The sequence below is a fragment of the Cygnus atratus genome, chromosome 20, assembly GCF_013377495.2.
Source record: "Cygnus atratus isolate AKBS03 ecotype Queensland, Australia chromosome 20, CAtr_DNAZoo_HiC_assembly, whole genome shotgun sequence".
Classification (NCBI taxonomy): domain Eukaryota; kingdom Metazoa; phylum Chordata; class Aves; order Anseriformes; family Anatidae; genus Cygnus; species Cygnus atratus.
The window spans coordinates 1,332,894-1,351,961 of record NC_066381.1 but is presented as its reverse complement, the minus strand read 5'-3'; the positions used below and the strand labels follow the sequence as shown (position 1 = coordinate 1,351,961).

The following is a 19,068-nucleotide window of genomic DNA, read 5'->3' as shown; positions in this document are numbered from 1 at the left end:
AACTGGAGAAAAACAAGATTTGTTTCTGATAATAACCAACAACATAGAGAGATTAAAATGTTTTGAGCCTTTTCTTTTTCTGTATTAAATTCCTTAGTTCCTGGGAAAGTAATAGGTTTTAAGTGATGCCAGGGAAATATAATTGCACTGTCAGAACTCAGTACAGTAAAATAATAGATTGAAAACCAGCAAATTCTGTACATCTTCATCTGTGGAATGTAAGCATGATTCAGAGCCAAGAAAAAAAAAAAAAAAAAGATGCTTTATCAGATTCTCATTTTAGAAGAGTTGGTTTTTCTTCTTTCAAATAGTCATCCATAAAGCAGAAACTAAATAATTTATTACACGGGTGGATAAAATAGGGAATTTCATTCTTAGTGATCTTAATGTATTCCTCCTACTGCTTCTCTCTTCGCAGATCCAAGTCTGACTTGGGACTGTGAACCTCTTGCTTTTGTGCGATGACAGCCCTTGGCAGCGCGACTTGCTCTGGGCACGTGCACGCTACGTGCAGGGAAAGAGAGTCTTTCATGGAAAAAAGCTGCAAAGTACCGAGCACCTCGCAAAGCAATGTGTCATCTCGAGCAGAGCCAGCACTGGACCTTGGATGGCCTTGCATGGTCCTCTGGGTGTCCCAGGAGATGCTTTGGTCTTTTGGAGCAGGCAGAAAGATGCAGTGCGTTCTTTCCATGGAATAGTGTTTGCCAGTAGGTACTTTGCTCATCCAAGTCTGTCAAAAAGATTTCATCCATCTCAAGTAGCATCCTTAGGAATGCTTCCTACCTGTTCTTGATTTACTTCCTCACTATTCTATTACTTATGGGAGAAAGACTGGCCTCAGCTTAAAACAGTGCATATATATATATATATATATCTTTTTTTTTTTTTCTCCCAGAGTTCATGGAAATCTTTTATGTAAAGCAAGTAACATCCAGCTCTAACAGTTCATCATATCCAAAGTGAGCGCCCAATAACCACCGAATAGCGTGTATGAAGTCTCTCAGCAGGTGATACCCCAATATCCAGCTCTAGTTCACCTGGGAGCGGGGGCATGTAGCCAGGTCTCCTATACCTGCTCACAGGTGACCCCTGTCCTGGGGAGGTCCGTGAGCACCTCCACCAGGACAGGGTGTCCTCTAACAGTTACCAGCACATTTGTAGGTAACCATCAAACTCAAAAATTAATTACTTCTTTCTTTTCAAGACTTTTTGTCCTTTGTCATCTCTATATGACCTCTACCAGCATGAGGACCAAATGCCCCCTTAAAGAGGGTTTCCAGTTGCCCACACTGCTTGTGGTTTTTAGTTCTCTATACTACTGCCAATACTGCATCTGATTATTAAAGCCTTCTCAGCGGTGGAGCCAGCGAGAGGGTCAGGCCCCAGTGAGGCCCTGAGGTGGTGCAGCCTGTTGTGGGCAAGTGCCTGCCCCTGAGGCCCAGCGCCGCGCTGTGCTTGGCCTGCACAGTAACGCCTCAGCTGAGGCCTTCGTGGTTGACCTGATGGTATGGCTTCGGATCTGACAGGTAATCCATGCTCCCATAGCAGCTTTTTGCTGGAATTCATTTCTCTGTGGCCTCTGAAGTGCCACATGCCTGCTGCTCCCTCGTTGGCTTCTCCAGGAGCAGATGCCTTGTGCTGCTTGAAAATCAGGCTGTGCCTTCAAAGTTAAAGACACAAATGGTTCTCAGCAAAGCAGCCCTGCACCGTGCAGGAGCAATAAGCCAAATCCTTCCCATCAGGACTGGTCCCTCCGTGACGGACGTGCCCAACAAGCCCAGGCAGCCTGTGTTGAGCAGCACGTACACTGCCTTAATTTTATTTGCTCCCAAGCCAAACCAAACCAAAGCCTCTCTCAAGCTAAAACAATCACGGCCACCTCAAATCTTTCCCTCTGTGCCAATCTGTTTAATTGCACACCTTATTTTTATATTTTGTGACTAAGCCAACAGAGTTGTCTTCAGGGTGCTCAGAATTTGCTGATAATTTGCTAATCCATGAGTTGAATGGCTGTCCCGGGCTGCTGGGAGTCATTTGTCCAGCCTCGGTGTGGCTGGGAGTGTGTTTGCAATTGCTGTGTGTCGCTCCAACTTGTGGCACACATGTCACGAACAGCGAGGGTTGCCATAGCAATATCCTTTTCATACAGAATTGCAGTGCTGAAAAGACACTTAAATGCTCATGTAACTGGCAAGAGCATAAGTTTAGTGCTTTTTCTGACAGCTCTACCTAGCCCTGCTGTAGTCTGGGTATTTTTTAAAGTATGTTAATTAGCACTTAAATAGTTTTTTCTTTTTTCTTTTTTTTTTTCTTTTTCTCTTTTTTTTTTTTAAGTATGGGATGTGTTTTTTTTTTATTTTTATTTCTTTGATTCTTCTACTTTCTTCCCCCTAAACCTTTGCCATCAGGTTCCAATCAAAATTTTACTGCTCTATTTTTACCTACTGTCTGTAAAAGCAATAAAAAGCCCCTTTTTCCACCTCTTATGTAGAAGAAGAAGAAAAAAAAAAAAAAGGAAAGAAGATTAATGGACGTTACATAAATGGAGCCAGGGAGGGAGGGAGGGAGGAGACAGAGGTCCAATGCTGCTGGCCAGGAAGGATGTGAAGGTGTAACTAGAAAGGTTGCTGGGGGTTGCTGGGAGTGGAAGGGTTGAAACGGCTTGGCCTGATCCATCCTGCATTGCCACTCACTACCAGAAGAGCCTGACAGATTAAAGAAGGGATATCTTCAACATGCCTTTAGATGAAGAAAGGCTGCTCTAGGAAGGAAGAGGAGACCTCTGGCAAGACATGGCACTGATTCATAATGGATAAATTGGGTTCCCCACAGAAAAAGCAAAACCAAAAAATCCCCAAATCCCGTACCCAGTAAAATCAGCGGGGAGTTTTGCAATGAACTCTACTGACCCCAGGCTATGGCTTTTACCAATATATTAATTATAGGTTTGGTTTTACAAATGGACCTTCAAGACAAAGAATTGTGCTGAACAATGACTGTATTTACAAAGGTTTTTTTTTTTTTTTTTTTTTATGGAACATGCATGTAGAAATTATGGAGCCTCTAGAAAGCTTGGAGGAATGGAAAAGAGTATCTTGTCTGTAAGGTAGCTGTTATAATTGGAGTCTGCCTGGTGTTAGCTGTTGGATGAGTGAGAAGAACGTGGAGAAAAGCCTGGTGTATGTTTTACTTGTCTTTCTGTGCTAAGCGAAGAGGCAATGCTCTGCCCCATGGAGCCGCTGTGCTGAGCGGGGCTGGTGGGTCAGTGCCCACCTCTGCTCCATCTCCATCTGCTCTGCTTCTCACATCCACTCCAGCACTATCCCAGGAAAAAAAAAAATCTTAGTAAGTACCACTCGGTGGCAAGTAACATTTAGACTTTTTTCTGCTGCCCCCACCAATTCATGTGCCCCTGAGACCTAAAAATGGGGATGACAGTTCCCTCAAAAAGATCTCCAAGCTCATTATCTGCAATATCCAGCACAGTGAGTGTTGGGAGCACCCCTGGTTTTCCCCAGCAGAGTGAATCCTTTGCTTGAGCTTGCCTATGATTTTCTGCTGTTGGTTTGAAGTCTGCTCCTGCCCTATAGGAAACACAAATCCCTCCATCTTCTGGGAGATGTAAAAATTTTACTGGAATGTTTTGTGGTTGACCTCTATTAGTCACAGCGGAACAGAAATACAGAAATGTGTGTTTGTGGAAGGCAGAAAAACAACTCAGCTGCTTTGGAAATGACAGCTGTCGTCTTCAGATATGTAGGGGGGCACCAGGAAAATGGCAACGTGGAAGTGGGTGACTACAACACACACCTAAAGACAAAATCCTAAGCAGTGACATGAGTTTAAAAGGGTAGTGGGAGACAGAACAATGAGAAACACGTTTTCAAATCAGGCTATGAAAAAGAAATACAGGTTAAATATTATCAATTGAACTTATAAAAAAAAAAAAAAAAAAAAAAAAGACCTGAAACAAGTCTTTGGGATGGATCCAGGCTTAAGCCAATGACTGCTGTGTAGGACGAGGGAAGCTCATGGTCCACAATCTCTCTGGGAGCCATCCTGCCCCCTCTCATGACACAGGAAACAGTCATCTATGTTCCAGGAGTAGGATCTCACTGTTCCTTGGTGTTTCTGGAGCTTGCCCAGCTGGCAGCATGAAGCCACCGCAGCTCTGATGCCTGCGTGAATGCTTCCCGCGCTGGCTCCGCACGTGCCGGCCGCAAATATCTCCCATGAGGTCAAGGAAACCAGATCTCTCCCAGGGGTGACATGCAGATGCACAGTTCATCTGAAGGTAACTGCAAGGATTTGTATCATGTTTAAAAGGAGAAACACTTTCAGATGTAATCCTGGCTCCAGGAGTGTGCAGTCCCTGCACTTTCCAAGGGATGTGTTGTGTCTCTTGTTTGCATCACTCCATCTTCTCCTTGCTGCGCATTAAAATCTCTTCCAGGAAAAATAACTAACACTTGCGGGATCTGAAAGTCTGACACACGGCATAACATATGGTGGTATGCTCAAGTTTGATTCCTTCTTCTCTTGCTGCAGCCTGCTTTCCAGCTCATCCTCTCTTGAGCCCGTCCAAGGGATGGGTGGAGTGGTGGCGGCGGTGGTGGGACGGCTCCAATGAGGGTCTGGAGCAGCTGGCTGGTCAAAACCCACATCACCACACAGGTGAATATGCAATGTCTCTCATGAGAAGGTGTTTGACATGGAGGATTCACTGCAGATTACAACCAGGGCAAATGAAATGAAATAAAAATCGGGCAGGTGAGGAGCAGGGAGAAAAGCTGAGAAAGAGCTTTCCTTTTGGTTTTGGTCTCAGATAAGGTTGTTGAAGACCAATATAGTGAGAGGGCAAGACTTCTGGAAAGAAAATGTTGTTGAATACGCAGGTGGGACCAAAGAGAAGGCTGGCGCTGGTGGTTGCAGTCAGCTGGAAGACTGTGCACAAATCTCAGGAATGCCCATGTGTGAAAGCAGGTGGTGGTTCTTAAACCCTGATTCGCGGTGGGAAAAAATGGCAAACAGACTCATGCTACCCCACAGTCTGGTGTCAAAGGCAGCATTTATGACGCAAAAATAGACATTTTGTATGATGCTGGCAAATTCTCCTCTTTTTACTTTGAAAATACTGTACAAGGATGCTCTAGCTCCCCTCTAATGCCGTAAACTCAAAGGCATGGTCATAAGGGAAAAACAAAGTGAAGCTGAAGTACATGAAATAAAATGAAAAAGACTTGCTTGTGGCAATGCTACGATCAACTTCTTGGGAATGTGGGCCCGGCGGAGAGCTATGCAAAATAGTCAATTGGCCCCTAGGTTAAAAGACAGCCCCGCTGTAATGAGTCACGAGGCTGTGCCTCCTTGAAACTGCAAAACAGACCGCTGGATGAAAGTGTCTTCCAAGTTACCATTGCTGTTTTGAAGCAATAATTCAGAACTCCTGTATATTTTTTTATTGCATTAGGAAACAAAACCTTTAAAGCATTAAGACAGCCCTTTTATGTCCCTGCCAAAAGGATGTAGTTGATTCACAAGACACGTTACGCTGCTGGCCCCAGGCTCCTTGTCGAATGGTGCGTTATCTGCCTGCCTCTGTCTCTTTGCCGTGTGAGAGTCGGTTCGGGGGAAGCTCACCCGGTGGCATGCGCATGCATGGTCAGTTTGGTTCACAGTGTCATGGCAAGAGGCTACTCCATGCCGCTCCGCAGGATCTGGTTGGCCGCAATCAACATCACACTTATAATAAAGGCCATGGCAAATGCGCAGATAAGGCTCTTCCGTACACAGGTCTGTCTGTTCTGCTTCTGGGCATGCACTGCAGGAAAGACAAGAGAAAGATCATAGCATCATAGAATCACAGGAAGGCTTGGGTTGGAAGGGAACTTAAAGACCTTCTAGTTCCAACCTCCTGCCATCGGGGGTTACTCGATAAGTTCCTCAGCCAAAGAAACATTTTTACTTTCCACTGGGATCGACTGAGCTCGGAAATCTTCCTTCTCCTCAATGTATACCCACCTTTGGCTGAACCCTCTAGCTCATACTTTGAAGATCCCCTGTGCTGGCCAAGTGTTACCTCTCCTTGGAGACCATTGGTGTGAATACTGCTGGGACATTTCCAAATAATCAACCTTACCATTCATTATTTCCATACCAATTTTCCTATTAGTCTGCCCTCTTGTACTGCAGGAATCCTTTCCTCACTCACATCGGCTTTGAAAACCTTCAAATGCCTGAAGATTTAAGTGTTTCAGTTGATCTGGGTAGGGTAGGATTTTTTTTTTAAGTTCTTTATGAAGTTCTCTATGCATTTCTTTTATTAGAAATATCGGTCTTCTGTGAATCCCCTTAGACACGTCCAGGTTTTTCCAGTTATAGGTCAAATGGGAGCAAGCAGAGATTCAAGATGTGCTCCCTGACAATGCTTAAAAAACCACTGTGATCATTCCCATGAGTATGCATAGTACATTAGTGATTTTTTGAACTGTCTTTAGGTTTTCTGTGCCTAAGCAAAATCAGACTTACTAAGAACCTTTTCAAATGAATGCTTGCAGAACAATTGTCAAAAGAGGTGAGAGCAATTTGCAGCAGTTAAAATGCAGACAAATGGGATTTTTAACATTTGACATATTTTACGTAATTATATTTTTAAGTTTAGCAACAAGTATACATGTTGTGGTCTGCTAAAGCCAGTTCATGTCTCTGCCTCAGTCTCCCTACCTAACAATACCAGAACAATATATGGTACTGGGGTTCCATGAAGATTGTTTGAAAAGGCTCTGAAGGTCCTGCAAGATGGACACAGAAAGTCACAAGATCCTCACACACATATATGGGTAGTAACGCACGGTCTTTTTTAGGTACGAGAAGGGATTTACCCACCTCCTTTTTCCCATGGATGCTTGTACTGGTGATGATGGGAGACTTTCAGATGGTTTGACAACAAGCTCAGAATTACAATAAAACCAAAATGTGACCAGAAAAAGGCTCTGAGTGCCCAAGCTGTGAAAAGTCCAGGAGGATGTTTCGAGCATACACAGAAATAAAACCTTATTTTGATCCAGGCTTGAACCTCATCACACGGAGAGAGGGGAGCACTGTATGCTGCATTTCAAACACTTATTTCATCCCTCCTTGCCTCCTCTGGCCAGGATTGAGCAGTGTCTGTGTCCTAATCCCAGCTCCCATGCGGTCCCCTGAGCATCAGCTCAGTGCTGGAGGCACAAGAAGCCCTCGTTAGGCAGCACTTTGAGTCAAAATGCCGAGGGCAGGGAAATGTTGCACAACCATTGCTCCAAGGGACTCACTATATTCTGCTCAGATAATGAAATCCCCCTTACGGCAGCCTCCTAAATTACTTGCTTTCTGCTTGCGTGGCTCTACTCCTTGATTCCTTCGTTTGCTTTTATAATGCACACAGAATCAATACTGTAGTTCCTTGGTTTTGTGCATGATGCCCCAGCACTTTGAAAAGCTTGTTAAATAACAGCTTTGGTTATTCTGGTTTTATTTTTCTGTTATTTATGCACTTTGAAAACTCTCCCAGCCAGCAAACAAAACAGTGGCATAAGCCATCACGGTCAGTGTTGCCGTTCAACACAGGGCTCTGAGGTCAGTCACTATGACTGGGGAGAGCAGTTGAAGACTGGCCATGACTTTCTGCAATGGCATTTTCCTATTCAATGGAAAAGAGTAAAGCATATTCAGTATTTCTTGCAGAATTGCTCCTGAAGCAATTTCTTCAGTCTTCTGTTATACTATCAAGTCAAAAGAGAGCTTAAAGATAGCAGGATCCAGGTAAGCCATTGGTATTGTTCTTTACCTACTGAGAAGCTGAAGTTGCAGATTTTTTTAATTGTTAACACAATTTCGTGCTGCCCTGGGAGCAGTCTATGAATTGTCCTCTTAAATATGAACACCCTCTTGCCCTCCCTGTAAATGATGAGGTTTTGCTCTCAATTCCCTCATTTCTTCAAATTCACAGATCCTTTGAGCATGGCATCTGTTCTTTTTCCTGCTGGTTTCCATAGTGGGCATCGTCACAGGTCTGGAATATTGATGTGTTTTGCATTTTGTTGCCAATAGGAGTTTTTAATACCCAAGGGACATGCAGGTGTTTGGACGTGAGTTGTTTCCTTGAACATGGTCAGAGCCAGAAGTTTCTGCTGAGATGCCCCACTTTGTTCCCAACACAACCGTTCAATGTAAAGGAAATCTCAAGAATCAAAAGCACATCAAGGCTCATCCTTCATCTTCTCAGCATGCAGAGGATACGCTGGTAGGGAGGACTTGGACAAGGGGTGACAGAGAGAGCTACCATCTGTAACTTCTCCACCTGGACGTAGGCTCAACGGGTACATCAGTCCACTTGGCTGTGACTGCCAGGCTGGTTGTGATGCCCACAGTGGGGCTGAGAAGCTCAGAGTAAGCATTGAGAACCCTCTCCCCTGCAGATTTAAGCTTGCTAATGTGATCAACTACAGTGTATTTATAGTGACTTTTGTCATTACTCTGCCAAAGGTGAGTTAGCTGAGGAGCGGATGCTCCTAACGCTTATCCGGGGAGAGCGGGGAGGGGACCTGTGGCAGCTCTTGCACATCCTGTTAATTTGAATGTCAGGGCTGAGGATGAAATACCCATGGCTGGCAGCACAGGTCACCGTAACTATTCAGCACTCTTGTTTGCCAAGAGCTTAATGTCATGAGCATTTGGATAAAGGGACCTGCCACATGAATGATTTTTGTACTACAAATTTTTGTTAGTACGATGTCATTGTAAAAGGTTGTCCTTTCCTTGTGTCTTTTCCCATAAAAACATGCACTCTTCTTGGCTCTGAGCTTTGTTGTCCTGCCCTAAGCATTAATAAAAATAGTGAGAAGGGCTGAAGATATAACTCTGCCTCCCTTCCGGTTGTGTTCTTTATTGTCAAGGCTGGTGTGGGCTGCTTGTACTGAGGAGCTGGGCATTTTCATTGCTTTGCTCTTCATCAAGTAGAAGGCTAACAAAACTCCCTAGAAATGTGTAGGAGGGAAAGTTGTAATGTGAGCCTAGATCTGACGTCTTGCAAATGACTCTCATGTTCAGAGTGAGCTGAACAAAATCCTGGACTTGTCTCTGACCATAATACAAATTTTGTACTTGGTTTTAAAATGTGCGTGTGGTTGTGTGTGTGTGTACAAGTATGAGAGAGAGAAATAACTTACATCATCCGTGTTGATATACGATAAATATTATAAAGTTTAGTTGCGAAGGTCTTACTAGGACAAGAAGCCAATATAGCAAAATTTTGAGAATTACAGAAATTTGTATTTGTACTTTTCCTGATAGTAATGTTTCTTGTCCATGGAGGAAGGTCTTGGTGATCCTTTTTGATGGCAAGAACATGCCTGGGGGTGACAGTGGGTGGAGATGCCCCATTGCAGCAACGTACTGAAAATATCTGCTGTCTCTCCTCCCTTAGGAGTCATTCCTAAATCTCAGTGAAAACCACCAGGGCTCAGCTTGGCTTCATTCCTACCCATAATTAAAGGCACTTTAGAGGGGTGGATGAAATGTACATTAAATATAGATGTGAACCTCTAAGCTAGTCCCTTTAGGCTACCTTTACAGTTGAAAGAAATAGGTGTTTTTTACAGTGCAGTTCACCTCATCCCAATGTAGTGCTTCATATAAATTAGAGGAATTGTATCCATAAAGTATCTTTTTCTCTCCACTAATTAAGTGAGCGAAGGGTGACGAACTTACATAGAGACACTTCTTAATACTAGGCTGAGATGCTGCCCAGCCTTCATGACAGCTCTCCCTTGGTGCCATCAGTCTATGCCATGAGGCCCTATCATTCCTGCTTCTGAGTCCTGTGGGGAATTTTGTGTTTGGGAAATGGGAATGCTTATGGCAGCTGTGTCTCCTCTGGCACAAGTAGGTGCTTCAAGTAATGGCATGTCCAGCCTTGAGAGCTGCGGGGACATAACCTGCTCTCAGTCTGCCTTTCCTGGGAGAAATGCTCATGTCAGAGCTGCTGTGGACCAGAACCATCCCCTTCTTCTGGGACCTGGAGCAAAACTTAGCATCTTGGTTGACAGTGTTTCGTTGATCTTTAGTCTCTGGTGGATTTGTATGTGTGTGTATGTATTTCTAACAACATCTAAAAAAAGGTCTGTTTTGCTTCTAGGTTCTGCCTAGCACCAGCAATGCCAACATCCACGAGGAAAGCTGTTCTTGCTGTACTTTTGGAAGCTGGGACTTCCAAAATGAGATGCTGAGCATTTCGGTTTTCGGACCCATTTTTTTTTGCGACTGGGATAGTTCACCCAAGTACCGACGCTGAAAGAAGCCTGCATGCCTCTCGCAGCAGTGACAGCTGGCGCATGTCTCCACTGAATCAGCAGGTCAGTGGGGACTAACAACTCCATTCATGTAAGTAAGCATCCCTTCCTCCCTGCCGCTCTCTGTGAGGAAAAAAAAATGTTGCTTGGCTTGGTTTGAAGAGTGTCGCTGCTTGCCTCCCTCCTGCAGGCTTTTTAAAATTCAGCCGTGCTCTTCTCTACATCTTTTCTGCAGTATTTAGCACAGGATGACTGTGCTGGATACAGCGTCTGAATCCCATTAATTAGCCAGGCTAAGAATTGCACTAATATGCTTATCCTTTGCTTTGTTTTGATGCTTCATTATCTCCACCTGGTGCCCTTTCAGAGGCTACTTGACCCCTCAGAGTATCAGGATTTCCCACAAATTGACGATGTAAAGTGGCATTTCAGTGGGTGGGAAAGCACCAGGGTGATGTGCAGAACCCCTGAGTTTCTCTATATATATCTCCCTGGACTTTTTGCACTTGAGATGATTTTTATGTTTGGTTGTTACAACCAGCAACAATTTGGAGCACCATGAGTTCCTCTGGCCTAGAAGCTGATTTATTTGCCAGGAGTCCATGGGTATCTGTACTGTGAATAAATGCACGGTTTGGGCTTTGTAGGTAATATTGTCTGCTGTGCTGCTACACTGAGGGGAAAAAATAGACCAGATTGGCTATGTTTGACACAAATATTCCTTTTCATTTCCTAAGAGGCACTGAAGCTGGCCTGTGAATTTCATTTTATTGTTGGCTCCAAAGTGAAACAGCCCAAGTACCACCCAGTGGCTCTGCAAACCATCAGATATAAAAGTTGCTTTGGGCATACTCCAAGGTTAGGAGACAACTGAGAAAGAAAGGGTTTTGGTATTGGCTCAAAAGCTGCGTGGTCTAGTAGTAGACTGAGCATTGATCTCAAACCTGAGAAGTCCTGAAGTAGCTCCACGTGAACTCTGTGCAACCTTGCCCATTGCATGTTGTGGCCCAGGCTGAGTTTTACAAAGGAAGCAGAAAGAAAATAATAGTACAGAAACTTTCTCTCTCACCTTCGAACTCTGTCTGACAGTTGCCAGAGTTTTCATTTAAACTCTCCTCTTCATTGATAATGATGTTCTCAATGTCCTTCATCGTTAAGTGGTCCCGGAAGGCGTGGTAGAGGATGTGTTTCAGCTCTTCTAGTGTTATCCTCTGCATGTCGAACTGTGGGAAGAGAACCGAGTTAGACGCGGCCAGCAGGAACAAGCGTGGTACTGGGAGGAAGAGAGGCATGTGGGCACATCGCAGTTCCCTACTTGTGGTTTTTTCAACCTCATTTCAACACCTCAATATAACTTTGCAAATTTTGCTCTTTTGGGTTCATTTAACACTAACAGTGTGAATAATTCAACTGGATGTAGCTAGAGCTCTTGCAGCTTACTTATTGCTGGTAGAGCTGTAGAAAAGCAAGGGGTTGTTTTCCAGGCTGGAAGTACAGCAATCCAGTATCATCCCTGGCAATCCTGGAAGAGGTAAATCCCTCAGAAATTCCCCTGGCACCTCTAACGCCTTGCCATGAGCCGCAACCTTCTCTCTGCCCTGTTTTTCCTCCTAACTGCAGTGTGGAGAGCACAAGCAGAGAACATTTCCCTTGCAGAAATGTAGATCCAGTAGGTAAATGCTGTTTCTGCATATACCAGATAAACGCTTTAAAACCAGATTATTCCTGCAGAATATGTAGAAATGAACATTTTGCAGCATAGGAACTTTGCACAGGTGTAAGGTTCATGGTATTAACATCTGCTAATGGTACACAAGAGAGTGGGTTCCCACTGTCTGACTGGCAGCCCAAGGGAGGAGACCAGCCTCTCCGAGCCATCGGTGCAGGCACTGAAGAAGGATGGAAGTGCTCTGAGCCCCCCTGTGTCTCCTCCTGTGCTGCTGCTGATAGGCAGGTGGTGAGCCTGCATCTCAGCACGTGAGCAGCACCTTGACATCTCAGCCCTTACAGCCTCAAACACAGGCTTGCCATCACCAAACAGCGAGCACTGGGGCTTGTACACCCTTATCCAAACTGCCTACCTTCAAGAAACCTCAGAAAAACCGAACAACCCTGGCTTAACACTGTGGTGGAGGAAAGGCGATGCAAACTTGTGCCCACTTCTGCAATTGAGAGTGCGGCGATAATGCATGATCAGATCACATAGCTGGCATTTCAGAAACAGTACAGCATAAACCCCCATCCTTTCCCCCAAGGTTGATAAGGACAGTACAAACCTTATCAGCTCTGAGCCGCCCGGTGTGTTATCTAAGGTTGTCTTCCCTGACCACTGCTCCACACCTCATTGCACAGATACAAAATCATTAATTCTCAAAGTGATTAACTGAGGGAAATAAGTGCACTGTGATTAAACCTGGACCTCAAAGTATTTATGTGTTTCTGTGTGCATATAAGCAGATTTGCATGCATCCATATGTATTAATCTATCTGTCCTTAGAAACACTGATTTTTACAGTTCTATTTATTTATTTCATGCAATGATTTAAAACTTGGTGCAGAAAATCTGCAGAAAAGTGAACAGCAGGGGGTACAGTGGACAGACAGTTCCTGTTTTTTTGCCCCAGATGAGTTTTCTGAAACTCTGATTTGGCTGGTATGCTTGTTTTTGTTGCTTTCCTTGTTCCTCAGGGATTTGATATTCATGCTGCCCAGCTAAAAATAGCGAGCACACAATTATCACCAGTGGTCCCCTGCCGCACAGTTCAAAGTTGGATTGCAACCCCCCCGGTATTTAGTCACATATTTCCAGCTTCCTTTATTGTGCATGAGGAAATTTCACCACCCATAATCTGTCTTCTTATATGCTAAAAGAGCAAGTAAAATCAAGCAGCTGTGTATTTCACAACTATGATTACGAAAAGCATTTCTCCTGGCAAATGAAGGTGTGGAAACTGGGGCTAATGTGTATGCTTGTCTTACAGCAGTGTCAGGAACTGTCATTAGCGGAGGTTTGCGGAGTGCCTTGAGGCTGCCCAGGGTGTGCATCCCTCCCGGCTGGCTTCCTGCAGCGCCACGGAGGTGTACTCGCGGGCAGCAGCAATGCTTTATCACCTGCCACCCAGTCCTGCTCTCCTCTGAAGTTTTTCTCTTGGCAGAGCTCAAACCTGAACTTTGGCCCTGGTGTCTTCCTAAGTCCACCCTGTGCTGAAACCCGTAATTTCACCCAGTGGTCAATTTGTATCAGCAGGAGCAGCCTGACAGCATGGGGTTAACCCACCACATCTCATCAGGGTGTAATGTTCAACCTGTGCTGGAGTTTTCTTACTGTTCTTGGCTCAGAAAAAGTTATCTGAGGCAATACAAACATTTTGTCCCCCCTGTTTTTTACGGGTTTATTTCCACTCCCCCTCCCACCCACTACCCCTTCAGGGAATGATCTTAGAAGTTGTTCAAAATTTGTGTTCACCAACATGGTCGGACGCTCAACCCCTATGAGTACTTCAAAGCCCAGAGCACTGTCTGTGTGATCTGATCTTTACTTGTGGCCTCTGAGGATTTCTGCAGTGTTGTGTTAGCCTCCTTTAGACTTAATGGAAGTGCTCAAAGACTTCATCTGGGCAGGGTAGTTGAGGACAAGGGACCTCCTGTGTATGGTGCATGCATGCTGGCCTTGTGGAGGGTAAAAGACACACGGTCCCCTGTGCTGGCATATGGTGCTCCTTTCTTTTTGCTCTTAGGAATCATTGCAGGTCTCTCTTTATACCAGCACTGCCACTAACAAGCTTTGCAGAGTCTATCTATTGCCTTGCTTCAGGCTACCTGGATTACAAACACAGACACAGGTATCTGCTGGTCTTAATATGAAAACAGTAATGACTTGTGGGTTTGGGGGTATTCCTGTACCAGTTAGGGTGTGTAACGGGACATAATTCTCTTGCCAAATACGCATCTGTTGCTGTGTCTCCAGCTCCTACTTTTAAGCTTGATGCTAATATAGGGAGAAAATATTTTATATTGTTCCATTACCATTTTGTCTTCTAGGAGGAAGAACCATCTCAGATGGGTGTCAAAATCACCATTGCTGGCTCATGCCCTGAGTGTTTGGCCTGTTTGCATGCATATGTTCATTGCTCTTGCTTTGCTCTCTGCTCCAGTACTTGCATGCAGGAGGTGTTTCCTCCATCATCAGCACAGGAGTTTGTCCAGACTGGGCTTGAGCTCAGTGCAGCCAGAGACAATAGTTTGCATCGGGTTTGGACTCCCAGGTAATTTCTTCTATCATCATTGCTCTCCAATCTGGCAGCTTCCCTGATTCACTTTTCAATTACTCTGGCTTTTTATTGTCGTAATGACAGTAACCAGGGAGCAACTCTTAACTTCTATTGGCTCCGCTGAGAGGAAAACTGTGACTGTTGCGAGCTAAAAACTTTCTATAGGATTTATAATTAGGAGAAATCAATGATGTCGTTTCTGAGTTGGTGCTTTTGGAATACACTGTAAGCAGTGCTATAGAAACAAACAGTGCCTAGTGCTGATGCTCAAATGCCCCATGTGATGCAGTGAGAACCCTGAATGAAAACCTCCACTAGTTACAGGTGTGTTTGGCTTCTTATGGAGAGCACCAGGAATTGTCCACTGCAGTTTAGTGGACTTGAGTAACTGTAACCAGCAGACACATCTCATGTTGCCCCAAGAGACACTCTGGGACATTTTGGAAAATGGACCTCATCCAACACAGTCCCTTGCTTTGAATTCCCTGCTGAGAATGAAAGCACAGTCCTGACCAGTTCCTTCAGTCTTCCTACATGCGGTTTCCAAAGTTTGCAGCTAACTGACAGCTGTCATGGCTGCAGAGCACTGCTTTCACTGCTGGTACCTTTTGCAGACACTGCTACATCATATCTGGCACATTCTCCTTCTGCTCTATGCAGGGAAGTGACCCTATGAGAAGCGCTTGGTTCTTCAAAGAGTTAAATGCTGAAATAATACTTAAGATAATTTCCTCTAATATCACCTCAGCTTTTGAAAAAGAGTGGTAGAGCTCCTTTCTTGAATCCCAAGTTGGCCTCGCTGCTGTGCAGAGTGGGCGATGTCAGGATAGCACCCTGCATGGCACAGTGAGTGGGGCTGTTCAGGTGACCCGCAACTTCTCTCAAAGCTGCATCAACAAAAATCCTCACCAAGGGGCAGGACTGGCTCCTCTGGCAGCTATGGCTTTAGCTAGGACAGTGCTTGGATACCAACTTGTCCTGAGCCTATTGGGCACAAGTTTGGCCCATGTAAGCCATCTGAGAAGGTCTTCTACCGTTGAGGACTCCATATGAGCCTTGTGCCTATTGATGTGCCAGACTGGGGTGGGAGAATGAATCAGCAGAGGGGAGAGCAGGCTCTTTCCTGGTGCTTTTGAAAACCAGGTCTGCAGTTCCAAAAGCTTCAGGTTTCATAGATTTCTCGTTTGTGGTAGCCAAACAAAAAATAATTTGTTAATAATTTCTGAACAACAAGCATAATTTAGTCTTAGTCTTTGCTCTCAGACCTACTGCATTTCAGACTATATCTGTCTTGAATACCTGCAAGGCAAATGCAAACTGGCTCTGCCCACACTCACAGCTGACTGCGACACCTGGGGATGTGACTCCCAAAATATTCTGACTCTGCACAGCAAGCAGGGCTTTGTGCTGCATTGGCCACTGCCTCTTTGTTTTTGAACACAAGCAGCGTGTTGGTGCTCACTGCAGACCGTGCAGCTGTTCCTTTAGCCAGACAGGCTTTGAGCTCATAAACTACTGGTCTGGGGCTTTTCTATAGGACCAATGTTTCATGTTGGCCATATATTAAAGTGCACGGTCCCAGAGTGCTCAACACAGAACGCAATGTATTCCCAGCTCTGCTTTGGGGCTGGATAAATGGCCATTTTGTACTGACTGTACCTCCCAGATAAGCTCAGCCACTGATATTTTATAATGCAAGGGACACAGACTCCTGGAGAAATCAGGAGTCTGGAGGGGCAGGGGGACCACACAAGAAGGGAGCGAGCTCATGCATGTGAAGCGGTGTTTGCTTGGGGTGTGTTGAGCTGTACAGGCTGGAGGTCTTGCTGCTCACACCTAAGAGGCAGCGAGTGCTGTTTCAATCCACAGCCTGTGGCAGCCCCGTGCTGTAAAAGCTTCTGGATGAAGACAATACATTTTCATATATCTATATATAGATATATCTATACGTATATATATATATAAATAAAACATATGTGGGAACCTATGAAATATTTTCTAAATGTCCAGACATACACCCCCTTCAAATCTGGAAGTTTGTCATTATATATTTTATTTATTTTTCTATAAAAGAAAATGTGCTACAGGGGTGAACATTTGGCACCCTGAAGCTTGGAGTGACTCTTGTGTTCCCCCTGGACAGAGGACAGAGCCACTTCTGAGCCTGCAACCTGCAACTGGAGTTAAAGGAGGTGACTTTTTCTGTGTTCCCCCAAATCATTGCTACCTTTAAAACAAGTCTAATTTCCTCTACCCGTCCCCTTGCTGGCCCACACATCCACAGAAGGAGGGCTGGAAGTCCTGCAGCTCCAGCAGTGAAAACACAGAAGATGCATTTTGCTCTGCTTCACACACACCCCCGTGGAGGGTGGCTGACTCCATGATGTGAGTTGAAGATGGAGGGGTCCATTTGTCTTTTCCCCCTCACTACTACTTTTTGTCCTTCCACTGCCTGCTCCATGCCAGTGCTCTTGCCACCTACAAAGGCCTGACCCAGAGCATTTATGGACTGGAACAAAGCATGCAGAGGTCCTGCAGGAATGTTCTGTGGGCTGTGGCGGGACCTGAGGCTGCCCTCACATGTGCTCAAGCCCTTTCTCTTTCTGGGGCCCATGCCTGACCATCTGTGGAGGTCTCACATTGCCCTGCTGAGAGCAGCCTTATCCCAGCTTGCTGCCCTTCTGTAGGGGGAGGAGGAGGGAGAAATGGGGCAGGGCAAAAGAGACCATGCATCTCATTGCACCCAGTGCAGTACTCACCCCCACCTCCACCCACTTTACCTGTGTGCCTCTGAAGGACAGCAGACACAAATTCATCTTTGCCAGCACCCAGCTGCCTCCACCAAATCCCCTGCAAGAGGGAGCAGAGCTCCATCCAGCTACAGGATCACCTCCTCCTCCCAGGAGATGACACTGCACAGCTCTGCTTCAGTGGAAAGACGTGGTCCCACCCTGCCAGGGCTGGAGCCCAGGACTGAACACCTCGCCTGCATCCTCAGGGTGTTTCTCCATCCCTGCTTGCCCATCACTCACAGCATGAGGCTGCACATACACACTCCCAGTGCCAGGAGCGCCCTGGCTCAAGAAGCCCAGCAGCAACCAGTGTCCCTGTAGGAACAACCTTACACACAAGGCAGCTGGGGCTGTGGGACCCCACGAGTATACATCTGCCTGCTCGAGCTGGCTCTGTGGTGCATGATGTGCCCTGGGCTACCTTGTCCTGCATCCATGCCAGCACCCAGGTGCTAGTAACAGCTTCTCCAGCCCTGCCTTGGGGTTGGGGTTGCTGTCAGCTGGGGTACCGCTCGCCTTTGGGAACAGACAGCTTCCCTGATGCTGCACCTGAGCGTCCCGCTTGCTAGGAGCAGGAGAGGGTAACAGGCTCATTTCCATAGTAACGGGCTCGTTACTGCACTGGCTGCTGCTAACGGGAGATTGCTCCATTCTTCCCGGCAGCTTTGTCAGCAGGGAATTGCTCATACATTGATAAATTATAATCAGATTTAAGTGTGTATTCTCAGCACCCTTAACCCCAAGCGCCTGGCTTAAGTTTGCACTGTGAAATGATGCAGCGTGCAAAACTAACCTGGCCTCTCGGTACCCCCTGCGTGTCCCTCCAGTCACCCCCAGAGCCCACGCGGGGCCTCTGAAGAGTACTGCTGGGATGTCCGCAGCCCTGCGAGAGGCACCAAGTCCCGCGGGTTACAAAATGTTTGGTGTGTGGGTCTGCACATGCTTCTTTATCAGCATGGCCCTTGCTCTGTCTGGGTGGACCAAGACCATGCCGAAGAGTGAGCTCTGCCGTGTACCAGAGGCATGAAGCCACCCACCTCGAGGAGGCCACCAAGGCTCACTGCAGGTGATGTGCCTGGTGAGTACGAGAAACACTGGGGTGCCCTCCCCAGGACCCTCCTGGTGAACCCACAAGGCTGCCCCCATCCCCATCCCCATCCCCATCCCCATCCCCATCCCCATCCTCATCCCTATCCCCATCCCCACCATCTCCATCCACACCACTGCACCTGGAACCGATGCACAACCAGGGACCAGTTCATGTGTTGACAACTTGGCATTTTTCCATGCGGAAAATTACATTTCATCTTAAAAACAACAACAATCAGTTCAATGCTGAATATATGAAAAAAAGGCACCTTTGGCCTTCATGGTGGAGATGGAGATGGGCTTCTCACGCCGTCCTGCTGCTTGCTGACTGCACTGATAGCTCTGAGCTGCTGGCTCAGTGCCAGCTGGTGCACCAGCTCTTTTTCTGGACACTTGCACCTGAACCACTGGAACAAGGCAACAATGCTGAAAATGATTTGCAAGGAGAAGTCCTGCAGAGCTGCACAGCACAGGGCGCCTATATGCAGCCAGGGCCTCCTGCACTCTCTCCTGCTCTCCCAGGGGAGGTCCCACTTCTCCTTTTGTCCCAATGGTCAGAATGCTTCAAATACCATTTTCTAAGTACTA

General features: G+C 46.0%; 1 protein-coding gene across 2 annotated transcripts in view; it reads right to left on the bottom strand.

Moving 5' to 3' along the window:
- Nucleotides 1–5,693: 5,693 nt before the first annotated feature.
- The window catches only part of CALN1 (calneuron 1), a 109,997-nt gene continuing 96,622 nt past the window's right edge, over nucleotides 5,694–19,068 (bottom strand). Inside the window, exons 4-6 of one of the 2 annotated variants that reach the window (XM_035559178.1) lie at nucleotides 11,398–11,551; nucleotides 6,886–6,888; nucleotides 5,694–5,821 (exon numbers count right to left, since the gene is read on the bottom strand). In XM_035559178.1, the coding sequence (XP_035415071.1) occupies nucleotides 5,694–5,821; nucleotides 6,886–6,888; nucleotides 11,398–11,551 (285 nt within the window). The remainder of the gene's footprint in view (nucleotides 5,822–6,885; nucleotides 6,889–11,397; nucleotides 11,552–19,068) is intronic. The other variant, XM_035559177.1, reaches the window with a different exon arrangement.